We start from the raw sequence: 12268 nt of genomic DNA on the forward strand, positions 1-12268 counted from the left end.
TGTCCTTCTCTTCTACTCTACTCCAAACCCTTTTCCTTTTCCTTTTTTCCCTAATTATCCCCAGCTGGAGTGATTTTTCAATCGCAGTATCTGAAAAAATTTCCTACAGCCGAAAATGAGGTCTCAAGAAGTCAAAGCACATATGCTACATCCTGAAGAGTGCCGCTGGCTATGGGGACCCTCACCAACACTCACGTGGCATCAGACATGTTTCAGGGTCGGCCACCCCCAACAAGAGTGTGCTGTGACCCCTATGCCCGCACAGCATCTCTGCTCACAAAAATATAGTTGGCCCACTTATCGGTTATTAAGAAGCAAAAATACAAAATTGCTCATGTTTCTTACTAAAATTATCTATGAAGCAGAAAAGGGAATTGTAAGAGAAAAGAACAATTTTGACCCCATGTTAAGTCTGTTCCTTTGGCTTTAACCCTGTGCCCTGTTTTCTAGGCTCAGACTTGCTAGCTCTGCACCATTTGTAAAAGAAAGTTGCCTTTAGACTGAAATATCCAGGACAGCCTATTCTCCTGGCCGTGATCTTGAAGGATGCTAATTCATCTGCACTTATGTAGAGATGGCAAGTTGCAAAATAGAGAATAACCTTTGTTTTTTTTTTTTTTGGAGTTTTCACAGGGGCAACATGACTTGATCCGCATGGACAGCTGCAAGAACAGCGGATTCAAAGGACAAGCAATTCATACAGCAAGAAGTTTCCAACAACCAATCAAAACCCCGCCCCTTTTTAGTATAAAAGAAGACTCAATTCTGACTTGTGGAAGATGATTCTCCAGGACATCAGTCTGCCATATTCTGGATCTGCCAGCTTTGCAAATAAAGTCACTATTCCTTGCTCCAACACCTCATCTCCCGGTTTATTGGCCTGTCATTTGGTGAGCAGAATGAGTTTGGACTCGGTAACAAAATGACTGCATTGGAGGTAGTATGTCTCCACTGTTTCCTCGTTTCCAATATGTAACATGCACATTACTTATGATCTAGTGCAAATAATTCATCAAAGACAACCACAAAAAGAAACTATACTCACCCAGCTATCAACACTGAACACAAAACCTGTCAATTTTATATGCTGTTTAAGAACACAACCGAAAAACCTAACATAGGGAGTTGATTCCACGGAAATAAAATTATTTCTACTCCTTCAAAATTTTTCTTTTCTTTTCTATTTTATTTTGTTTTGCTTATTGAAAAGAAAATAAAAGTCAGATCATTTTATTTCACGTATTTTTGTTATAGCTACATACTTTAAATACTACAGAGACTTAAATTGCAATAAAAAATTGTTCATATATTAGTATAAAGATATATACACAATCAATGGGGATTAGGAATGGAGTGGACATTTACTAAAAATCCACTGCAATCCAGTCTTTTACAAGCATATCCTGGAATATAAGCTCTATTATCCAGGAGTCCTCACCCACGTTCTCACTGCTGAGTCCCTTAGTAATCAACTACTAAGGCACCAGCATAGAACCATGTGATCTTTATTTTAGGAATAAATGAGGGAATTGATTCATTCAATTCTAAAACAAAAACCCTAAAATAAATACTGAACTTATTTACAGATAAAGAAAATTGTTCCCTCAAAAAGTAAAGTTTCTTCCTCAAGGTCACAAAGCTAATAAATGGTAAAGGCAAGATTTGAACTAATCTGCCTGATTCTAAAAACTAAGGTGGAAATCCCATTAGACTGGGGAGGGTCCAGCTGCACAGCCTATCACCCTATTTTGTTCAGATCTAGCCTTAGACAGCCTGAGACAGCACCCCATTCCTATGGAACTCGAGGGCAAACGATAACATTAAGGATTTTATATCCAGCAATTTCTTAGGTCTCATGTATATAAAGTGTCAGCAAGTCAGCAGAAAATCTCTGGGAACCATGAGTGGGTCCAGACCTTTTTGCTGATTAGAAACTCAATCTATCAGGACATAGTGACCTTCCCATGAGAGGCCATATGGACATAAACTAAAGGCAGCTGAACAATGAAATCTAGCAAGACCCTGGAACTCAAGCAAGAAGGATCCCTGCCATCCCCCACCCAGTTGCCTCTTCATCCAAGTGGACACGAAGACAGAAGACCCGGGTTCTTGTCCAAGTTACACTATCATGGATTCTCACCCATAAAAAGTTACAACTCTATGCTGTCATAAGTCCTTTCCAACTCAAATATGATGACACCAATATCTCAGCAGAATATCTATGTCTCCACTTCCCCTCTTCTAATAGGAGAATATTTCTATGGACACAAAGCAGAAATCCAATTTAAAAAACCATGCACGAAGCCAGGTGAATTTCTGCTTAAGAAACTTTCCTCTCATGCTCAGTGAATGAAAACTCAGAAAAAGAGTTCCTTCTCCTTCAGCAAACGGGAGGCATCCTGATTGTGTGTGTGTGTCTGTGTGTGTGTGTATAAATCAAATATAATGGTCTGGGATGTGTACAGATTTTTTTTAATGTCACTGTATTTTCATGGGGATGAGCCAACATTTAAAGTAATTTGAATCTAGTGTTCTCAGACAATCTCAGGCTCTTTTGGTGGAGGAGGTGAAAGGGGAGAGTAAAGGAGGAAAGAGGTAAATGAAACAAAGAAGTAAGAATACTGCTAGGGAAAGGCAAGACGTTAATTTTGTTCTCATTGCATCACAACAAATTAGGGACTGGCTTTCCCCCGATGTCTTATTGAGCACTGAGTTGCAGAAGAAGAGGCGACAACCCATTTCTCACTGAGATTGTGGCTGTACGTGGCATCTTATAGACACAAATCATTTACACTGATCAAACACTCTAGCAGCAGGCCGTAATTCTCCTGTTTTGAGAGACAAGAAAACAGGAGTTCAAAGAGGATGTATAACTTGACAAAAGTCAGAGGACCAGTAAACTAAAGAGGATGAATTCAAACTCAGATCTGAATGCAGAGTCTGCTCTTCCCACTCCCAGGACTGGAAAGTCCTTAACACACAGGCTCCCCAGCTCCCCTGCAGTGTTCCTGGCGCCAAGCATTTCCCATGGTAATGTTAGCCAGTTCTCACAGACACAGCGCTCTGTGCAGCCAATGACCTCCATCGGACCTTGATCATCTACCTGCCACTCCCACCAGGCTTCACCATACAGGCAGGAAAGCTGGCTTTCAAGTGCATACAAAGCCACCCCCGGTCTAACCTGGGCTCTTCTGCGGCTTCTCCAGCCTAAAGGCAGCCATGAAACTGCTGACAGTCTGTACATGAGCCACACTACCTCTCTCCATCTGTCTCCCCACCTATACTACTACTTAGCTATGACCATTTTGAGAATCTTGGAAACAAATTTTTAAAAACAGAAAAGAAAGGATTCTGGAACAAGTGCTTAATACTTACAATTTTAAATGACAAGTTACAAATTGAGTATTGACAAACCGAATCTTCCTTTCTAAATGTCAGTTTTAAGCATTTAAATATATAATAGCAAAAAATTCTCACAAAATTAACAAAAACATAAACAATAAACTGGAATAAATTCAAAAATAATGCCCATGTTCTAAATGGAGATACTTCAGGACTATACTGAGTGTTAAAGTAAGAGGTATGAATGTAGAGACATAAACATATTGCATGGAGGAAAGCAGTTTTGTAAAGATGTAAGTTCTCCTAAGAATAATTCAAAACTTACTAAAAACTCCCATGAAAATTCCAATCTGATTTTTTTTAACTTGAACAAAATATTTTGGAACTCTTCAGGAATAATAAAGTCATAATACTAGACAAGAAAATTTGGGTCGGAAGAAAATATTCAAAAAAAATCAGACTGCCAGTGATTAAATAAATTTTTACAATATGTAAGATATGGTGCTGGAGTAAGGAAGGGAGATTGACAGAAAGGAACCATGAGTTCAAAAAGAGACTCTAGTGTATGTAATTATTTTGTACAGGTGTGATTTCAAATCAAAGAGAAAAGTATGAATTCAATAATTGTCCTGGGACAATCAGAATCACCTAGAAAGTATAAATTCTATTCCTGTCATAATGACCACAAGATAAATTGCACATAGTGATATAAATATTAAAAAGTACTAATAACAGCAAATACAACCCTTTGCTCTTATTAACTCAACTTCTCCTCACTATAACAAGTACTATTATAATCACCACCTTAGAGATTAAAAAAACCTACAGAAGAGATTTATTCCATTATAAGGAAGTATTTCTAAGAATGTCAAAGATAAAACCCTTAAGGAAGACATTTACTATCTTAAGAGTAGTTTGAGCCACAACAAGAATAAAAAACTTCCTGAACAAAATGAAAGGAAAGAAATGACAAGAAAAAGCTCTGTGATACATGTTGATGAAGTCACGAAGTAAATTTTCAAAACATACAAATAGCTGTCACAAAGCAACAAGAAGCTCCCTCACTTAAATGTTTGCAAAGGACAAAATGAATCATTCATTTTAAAAAATTCAAAAGGCTAATGAGTGAAAAAAGCTCAAAACTTCACTGGTCATCAAATGCAAACTAAAACAATGAAAAAGCACTTTTGCTTATCATATTGGCGAATATTTTTAAGATATTCTAGTTAGTGTCCATCTGTGGGAGAACAAATCATGAGCGACTTTTTCAGAGGATGACATATCAATGGATATGTAAACTCTGAAAAACGTACATACCCACTGACTCAACTCCACTTCCAGGAATCGTTTCCTTTAGAAAAAAAAAATCAGTCCAAACAGATGTATCCATCAGGGCATTTACACAGCACTGTTTACAAAGGTGGGAAGAAAAACTGAAGTGAAATAATATCCAGCGATAGAGAATTGGTTACATAAGTAATTGTGCATTTTTTCATTCCCCAATGGAGAAGGAATTTCTAGAGTCACTTGAAAGGAGTCTGTGATGAATGTAAGTGTCACATCCAGGGACTAAATTTCCAGAAGCCTTAACTAAAGGAATATACATACAAGATCACAGGAATGTCTGTACAAGAAGGATGCAAGTCAAACATTCTTTCTGACAGTGGAAAGTGGAGAAAACTTAACTCTCCACCATTAAGACAATGTTACGGTAAATCAAGGCGAGCTGCGGGCGCTGAGGGAGCCGGCGTTTCGCCGTGGTCCAGGGCCTTGTCCACAGCACTCTCCCACCAAATGTGTCCGTGGACAAGAGACGACACCCGCACATCAGGAGACCCCTCCAATCTATCTGAAAGGGCCGGGTGAGTCTGGAGTGGGAGGACGTCCATGATATACCCCTGAGTGAATAAAGCGAGCTGCAGAGAAACATATAGTATGGTCTCATTTTTAAATAAATCATATATACACACAACTATACATTGATTTCTCATATGTGTATATATATGTATCTCATAGGCATAAAGGTCATGAAATATATATACCAAATTTTCCACAGCTTTTACTCTCAGGAAATAATGGGAAGGGAGTTAGGGGCCTTCCTGTACCACCACAGTTCTCTTTTCAGTATTTCAGTTAAGTATACTTGGAATTTAAAAGTTTATTTAAGTCCGAAGTAAAATGGACGATGCATTCCTTAAGACAGAATGCTACACTGGTCATTAAAAATCATGCCAGGGGAGATAGAATATTGTAGAAAAACATGTAATAAGCCGAATGGAAAATGGAGATCTCCGCAGAGTAAACAGGGACAGAGTGCTCACTGGTTTTTATGACAGAGCTGATACACACTGATGAAAAGAACAAAAAATAAATGTTAAATTGTTAATTATTATCTCTGAGTAGCGGGACCAGGATAGACTCTTTTGCCCCTTTATTCAGACTTATTATATTAAATGCAAATTATTTTTCATATGAAAAAAGCATTTTTAGGCGTGTAGTACCACGCATTGGGGAATAATACATGAATACTTACAGAAACAAGTAACTAGGAGACACCGCAGCAGCGCTACACAATGTAGAACGGGCGATCCTGATTAACATCGTGCAGTTACATAAGGACCCACAAAGTGAGAGCACCTGCTGTAACAGGGCGTGGCCCCCTTCTATTTGTCAGTTGTGTCTTCAGGGCTGAGGCAGTTCTGAGCACGGCCAGTGTCAGTGCTGGTGTCTGGATGGATGCTACTGGAGGTGAGGGCACCTGCAAGCGGAGAGGAAGAACAGAAACCATCGTCTGCCTTTTCTGTCTTGTTTCTTTGTTACTTTAAAAGAGAGGAATAAATAAGATAAACTGTGTATCTTCCCTACAGAAATTTCAGTAATGAAACCGTTTTTAAAGTCTTCACAGCTTATATTCTGCCTATAACTGTCTTTTCAACAAAGCATCATATTTATTAAATGTGAATTGACTCAGTTAATTAACTCCCTGTTGAAACATTCTAGTAAAGAACATGAAATGCCGTATGTAAAAGAACCACACCTGCAGTGACTAGCACAGCTGTCTTGACGGCAGTGCATTCAGCCCGCACCATCCTGTGGTCCTGAGCTCCTGATGCTGGTAAGAGAGCACGCTGCCGCCTCAGATGGAGAGATACTGTGAAAGAGATTGTACTCTACAGTACTGACAAAACATAACTGACAAATCCCAGGCTCCTTTGAGGCTGTCATTTTCTGTTTCTGGCCAACCCCCGTCAATGAGCAGAACCACCCCATTCCCGAGCCATGGGACTCATGTGGGAAGCAGTTTTGGAGAAATTTCCAGGTATAGAATGTAACAAACTATACATAGATCTCTGAAAAAAGAAAAGATGCAATATTCTGATTTTGGAAGAAACTCAAAATATTCTCCTAAGCCTTAGTAGCTGGAAAGGCTGGGCATCTCCTAAGCCTCTTATTTATTTCGCAGCCAGTGAGCATCTCCCACAAACCCTGTTTCCCTGTGTCTGCTGGGAGCCTCAGGCACACTGCTGCTGTCAATCTTATAAGTCACAGGGCAGACGCGTGTCTCTCATGCCTGCAACCCTCACACAGGCTTGCCTCCTAGCCTCACTGTCTGAACTTGGCCCCATTTTCTCACCTGTTTATTTGGTATCTGTTCTTCTGTAAGCTGCCTGAAATGCTTTTTGGAACAGCTCAGAAGATTCAATGGGTAGATAAATGGACAGATGTACAGGTGAGAGATGGGCAGACAGACAGAGAGACTCCAAGAAAAGGGGAACAAAGAAAATTTCCTATGCAGAACCCTCTTCTAGTCAGGGAAGAAAACCACCACGGAGAAGTGTGAAGAGGCAGGTGGCTTAGGACTGTTTCCTGGATTCCATGAAAAGTCACACCAAGAGAGAGGGTAGAACTATAAATAATAAAAGAAAAAAGCATGCATGCTTGAAAAATATATCTACAATATGTACTTTCTAAAGAATAGATTCAAATCAGCACGGCCCAATAACACAATCCTTGGGTGTTTACAGAAGTGAGAATCCCATCTCCAAACCACAAGGCATCCCTTCGGAGCACTAAGAGTCTACACGGGACGGTCTTAAAGCCGTAATCACAAAAGCTATGCTATCCTGCCCTTACGAGGAATGAGCAGCTGTGCTCGGGCTGCCCACGCGCCATTTACACCCCACAGCACCTCTAAGGGGGAGGGACGCCTAGCAAGCCCGTCTTTGCAGAACAGCAAACAAGTCCGGGAGAAGCTAATCTGACCTAACATTTCTCCATCTCTCAGGACTGGTCACTGCAGAGCAGGAATCGAACTCGGACCCACGTGTGTAATCACGTTACTACCGTGCTTTGCGTGCTTTTTGTGTGTATAATACATTTGTTTCTGGCATTAAAGGATATTTAATAAATGATCGGTTGTCCTGTCTATCTCATTAGCTCACAATCAATGTTTATAGTGTTGAATTGTACTCTTTTTCCCTGGAGAAATGAATGGAACGAGCGGGTGTTAGAATGAGGTGGGGCTCCATTCTTTATCTGGTACCTCATCTCATCCAAGTCCCCAACCAGGGAGAAGGAGCAAATGTTCTCTTCATCTTTTAAAGAGAGGGCTCCACTGATGGTGACTTAACTCCAAAACCAAGTCTGGGGAAAGGGCACATTCAGCAACCAGAGCAGTATCACCTGTAGGAAGGCGAAAACAGCTCACGGGAGGGCTCAGGGGGTCAGCCTGATTTAATTTCAATCGATAAAACAGTAACACACTCTAAAAATACTAGCATGCAATCGATTGGCTCTTTCTTGACATCTAGCAATTTTCCACAGCCCACATGTAAAATGATCGTGAACCAGTGAAAGATAGTGTCTACAGACAAGAAAAATCAATGCCACAGGTAGACTGAAACCCAGGCTGGAGGAAAGGAAGAGAAAGGGCATAGTAAAGAAGTGGGGAAAGGCTGGGGAAATAAAATCATCACAAGGGCTCTCAAGCATCATCCAACAATCATACAATCATTCAAGAGAGAGAGAGAGTTACTGAGGTCCTATTCTGTGCAAGATTGTAGAGCGGGTGAAGCAAGAGCGCAGCGACCATTGTGGCAGCAAGTGGCGGTGCTCAAATACACTTCTGATTCTGGTACCTTGCACACTTGTCCTCAGTATAAAGGCAAAAAACAAAAAGTAAAATAAAACTCTGTAAACTCAAAGCATTGTTGAAAAAAAAATTAAAGAAGACCTAAATAACTGGACAGACACACCACGCATATTCCTGGATCAGAAGTCAGAGCTCTTGGAATGGCAGTGCTCCTCAAAGCGATCCGTATATTCAACGTGGTCTCGATCACAATCCCAGCGGGCTCCTCTACAGAAACTGACTAGCTTCTGCTACAATTCATATGAGATTTCAAGGGTCTCAGTAACCAAATCGTACTTGAAAAAGAAGAACAATTTAAGAGGACTTGTAATTCTCAATTTCAATCCTTACAACTGTATCTCCAGGTGAGATTAGAGGCCATTGTGAAGTTATTACTGTGTTTATCCTTATTTTCTAAATTCTCTACAATGAATATAACTGTTACAATAAAAAGAATAAAAAGTAAGGTTTCTTTTAAAATATACACACCGATTCACTCATTGGGAAAAATATATTTTAACTATAAAGAGGTAAACAAATATCTAGTGAAAAAGGACTACTTAAAAACAAGAGTGTATTTACATTTTTCATTAATTGAAAACTGAAAAGCACAAACACATCAAGTTTCTAGGGAGACCGATGCAACAAATTATTTTCAAAGATTCTAATTGAACAATGAAAACTCAAAAAAGGGAAAATTGTGATTGACACCCAAGTGCAAACACATGGAAAGCAAAGGCCTAGAAATCACAGTTCCTTTAACTCTGATACTAACTCAATAGAAGAGGAAATTCCTCACTAATGGGACAGTGGAATCCCATGCATAAGACACCATACACAGTACAAACTGCACTAGAATCTGAGGTGATTTTCTTAGAAGAATTCCAAAGTTACAACATTGCTGAAAAACTATAAAATCACTGACAGACAGATTAAAACACACAGTCATATATATTATATAGAAACATATGAAGTCTACTCCCATGTTGCATAGAAATACAAACAGATTTGTTCATTTATGGGCACTGAATATTTTATCCCAGGTAGAATATTTCAACTAAAACAAATAATCAATAATACACTCCTCTTGTCAAATCTACTTGATAAGTTACTCTGCTATGTAACCATAATTTGTCTAAGATAGATCTAAAATTAGTGAAAAAGATCTTTGTATGGTTTCTTGAACTTTTCTCAAATTTCCAAACTTAATTTTAAAATAGATCTGAGCAGTATTTCTATATTAACTTTTCCCCCGTGAAATGAACAACACAGTCTGTTGTCAAAATTCTGTCCTTAGAATGATTCACAAGCACCGTATCCTAACTAAACTGCTGGACAGCAAGGCACTATCCAGACACTGTGACCAAACAAATGAAACACAAGGAAGACAGTGACCCTATTCTGGAGGGCTTACCGTATGTTTCAACACCGGGTATTTATTTGATTGGTTTGATTGGTTAGCAAAATAAAATCAATCAAGTACTTTCTGCTTTGAGCATTCAGTAAGTCATGACTCTGTTGTTAGTGTCATGAGAAGGAAAGACTTAAGCATGACTTGATTAGGTCAATTAGCAAAAGCCATCACTGGGGAGTGAGTAATAAAGAAGTTAACTGATAGCAATGCTTCTGCCTACATGAGACCTAAAATAAACCTACACTGATCTCTTTAAGGAAATGAGGAGATGAGGCCCCAATGAGAAAAACAAAAACTAACAAGAAATCAAAAAAGTAAAGACTTTTTCATTAACGGTTCCAGGAAGGAGTGGAGCATGGTGGTGAGGATCACAGATACTTGGGACAAACATGAGGGTCTGAATTCCAACAGCACTGTGTAGTTTTGACACTGATAAGTCAGTGAAATTTTCTGAATCTCAGTCTCCTATCCATAGACTGGGGACAAAAACAGCACCCGTCTCCTAGAACGGTCCTAATAATTAAGTTATTTTATATATAAAAGGTTAAATAAAATACCTCAGATATTAAATATTACCACAAAGGCACAAGGAAAAAAGAAAACAGAGATAAATTGGAGTTCATCAAAATTAAAAACTTTGCTTCAAATGACACCATACAGAAAGTGAAAAAACAACACACAGGAGAAAATTTTTTCAAATCATTTATCTGATAAGGAATTTGTATCTATAAAAAAAAAAAAGGACCTCCTACAACTCAACAATAAAAAGGCAACTCACTTAAAAAATGAATAGAGGATCTGAAAAGTATTTTTCAAGGAAAATATACAAATGGCCAATAAGCACAAAGAAACGATGTTCAATATCATTAGCTGTAAGGGAAATCAAGTCAAAACCACTAGGAGAAACCGCTTCACACTCACTACAATAGGTTATAATCAAAAAAAGAGTAACAAGCACTAATGAGGACACAGAAGATGCAGAGGTCGCAGCCGTTGCTGGTGAGGATGTAACACAGCCTGGCCACTTTGCAAAAACGCCTGGCAGGTCCTTAGAGAGTTGAACATTTGGTTTCTGAATGACCAGGCAATTTTGCTTCCTGAGCACACACGTAAGAGAACTGAAAACAAATGTTCATATAAAAACTCCTACAGGAATATTCACGGCGCCATTACTCATCACAGCCAAAAAGCAGAAACAACACAAATGTCTATCACGTGATGAATGGATAAACAGAGGGGCCCAGCCATACAGTGGAATATTATTCAGCAATAGCAAGGCATACAGTACTGACCCAGGCCACAACTTGGACAAATATTGAAAACGTTACTCAGTGTGAAAGAATTCAGTCACAATAGATGGTTCCACTTACATGAAGTAACTAGATTTACATGAAATTGCCAGCACAGGCAAATCCACAGAGAGAGAAAAGTGGCTTTCTGGGGCTGTGGAGGATGGGAAAGATGGGAATGTCTGCATATGCGTAAGGGGCTTCCTGTTGGGGGGATGAAAATTTTCTAAGATTGACTGGGATGAACAATTCTGGGCATAGAGTAAAAACCGCCGTACATTTTAATGGGTGAATTGTTATTAAAACTGGTAAGAAAAAAAGCACCTCCAGCCAGTTACCTTCCCATAGTAAATGCAAATTGCTAAATTTTATTACAGGAAGAAGAAACTACCCTCAGCATGAAAGCAGGAGTTCAGCAAATGTGAGTTAACCGAAATTGGAAAAGAGCATTTCAGTTGAAACAGTTGATGAGTGTACACAAATTATTAAGACATGACAAGGAATATCAGTTTGACATCACGAAGAAGCATTCTGCTTCAAATGCAGATCAAGGATTCGGCAAGCCCAGCTGCTACAAATGACCAGAGAAGAAACCTGGTTCTTTAAACAAGCGCCAGAGCCAACAAGGGAATAATGGTGAGGAAAGCAGGCGGCCGAAAATCTGGAACAGTTTCCTACAAATACTTTCTCCACTGAAAATTCAAAAACAAAATGAAAGTGATGTGATGTTGTGTTGACCTCACGTGAATGGGCTTCCTCCGGTGCTCGACAGTTTTGTAACCCCGAATGAGAGACTCAGGAGAATCATCATGGCTCCTTGGAGTCACCAAATGACTGCCCACCAGCTCGCTGACCACCATCACATCTGCCAGGGTTGAATTGCAGAGAAGAGACCAACTTCTGAAAGGCACAGGAAATATAGACAAGGGAAGAAAAGGCTGCAGTCAGTCCTGGGACAGAGGCCTTCTGAGCAGAGGCCAGAAGGCTGCAGGTGAACATGAGTGGCCCTGGGGCAGAAAGGGACCACGGGGGAGCAGACCTCAATTCTCTTCTCTCTCTCCCTCGGGTAGGAGAGATAAAGTCTGCATCCTT

General features: G+C 39.6%; 1 protein-coding gene across 16 annotated transcripts in view; it reads right to left on the bottom strand.

The window, feature by feature from the left end:
• The window catches only part of LOC141579539 (uncharacterized), a 113192-nt gene that overhangs the window by 80483 nt on the left and 20441 nt on the right, over positions 1-12268 (bottom strand). For 13 of the 16 annotated variants that reach the window (XR_012511116.1, XR_012511102.1, XR_012511106.1 and 10 more), the window contains 2 exons: positions 6380-6493; positions 5876-6100 (listed from right to left, as the gene is read on the bottom strand). The exons of 1 other annotated variant lie outside the window; for it this stretch is intronic. Coding sequence is in view for 2 of the 15 variants with exons in the window: in XM_074375965.1 (XP_074232066.1) it covers positions 6006-6100; positions 6380-6493 (209 nt within the window). In the remaining 13 variants the exon portion in view is untranslated. The remainder of the gene's footprint in view (positions 1-5875; positions 6101-6379; positions 6494-12268) is intronic. 2 more of the 16 variants (XR_012511108.1, XR_012511103.1) reach the window with 1 other exon arrangement.

This window comes from Camelus bactrianus, chromosome 2 (assembly GCF_048773025.1).
Source record: "Camelus bactrianus isolate YW-2024 breed Bactrian camel chromosome 2, ASM4877302v1, whole genome shotgun sequence".
Lineage (NCBI taxonomy): Eukaryota > Metazoa > Chordata > Mammalia > Artiodactyla > Camelidae > Camelus > Camelus bactrianus.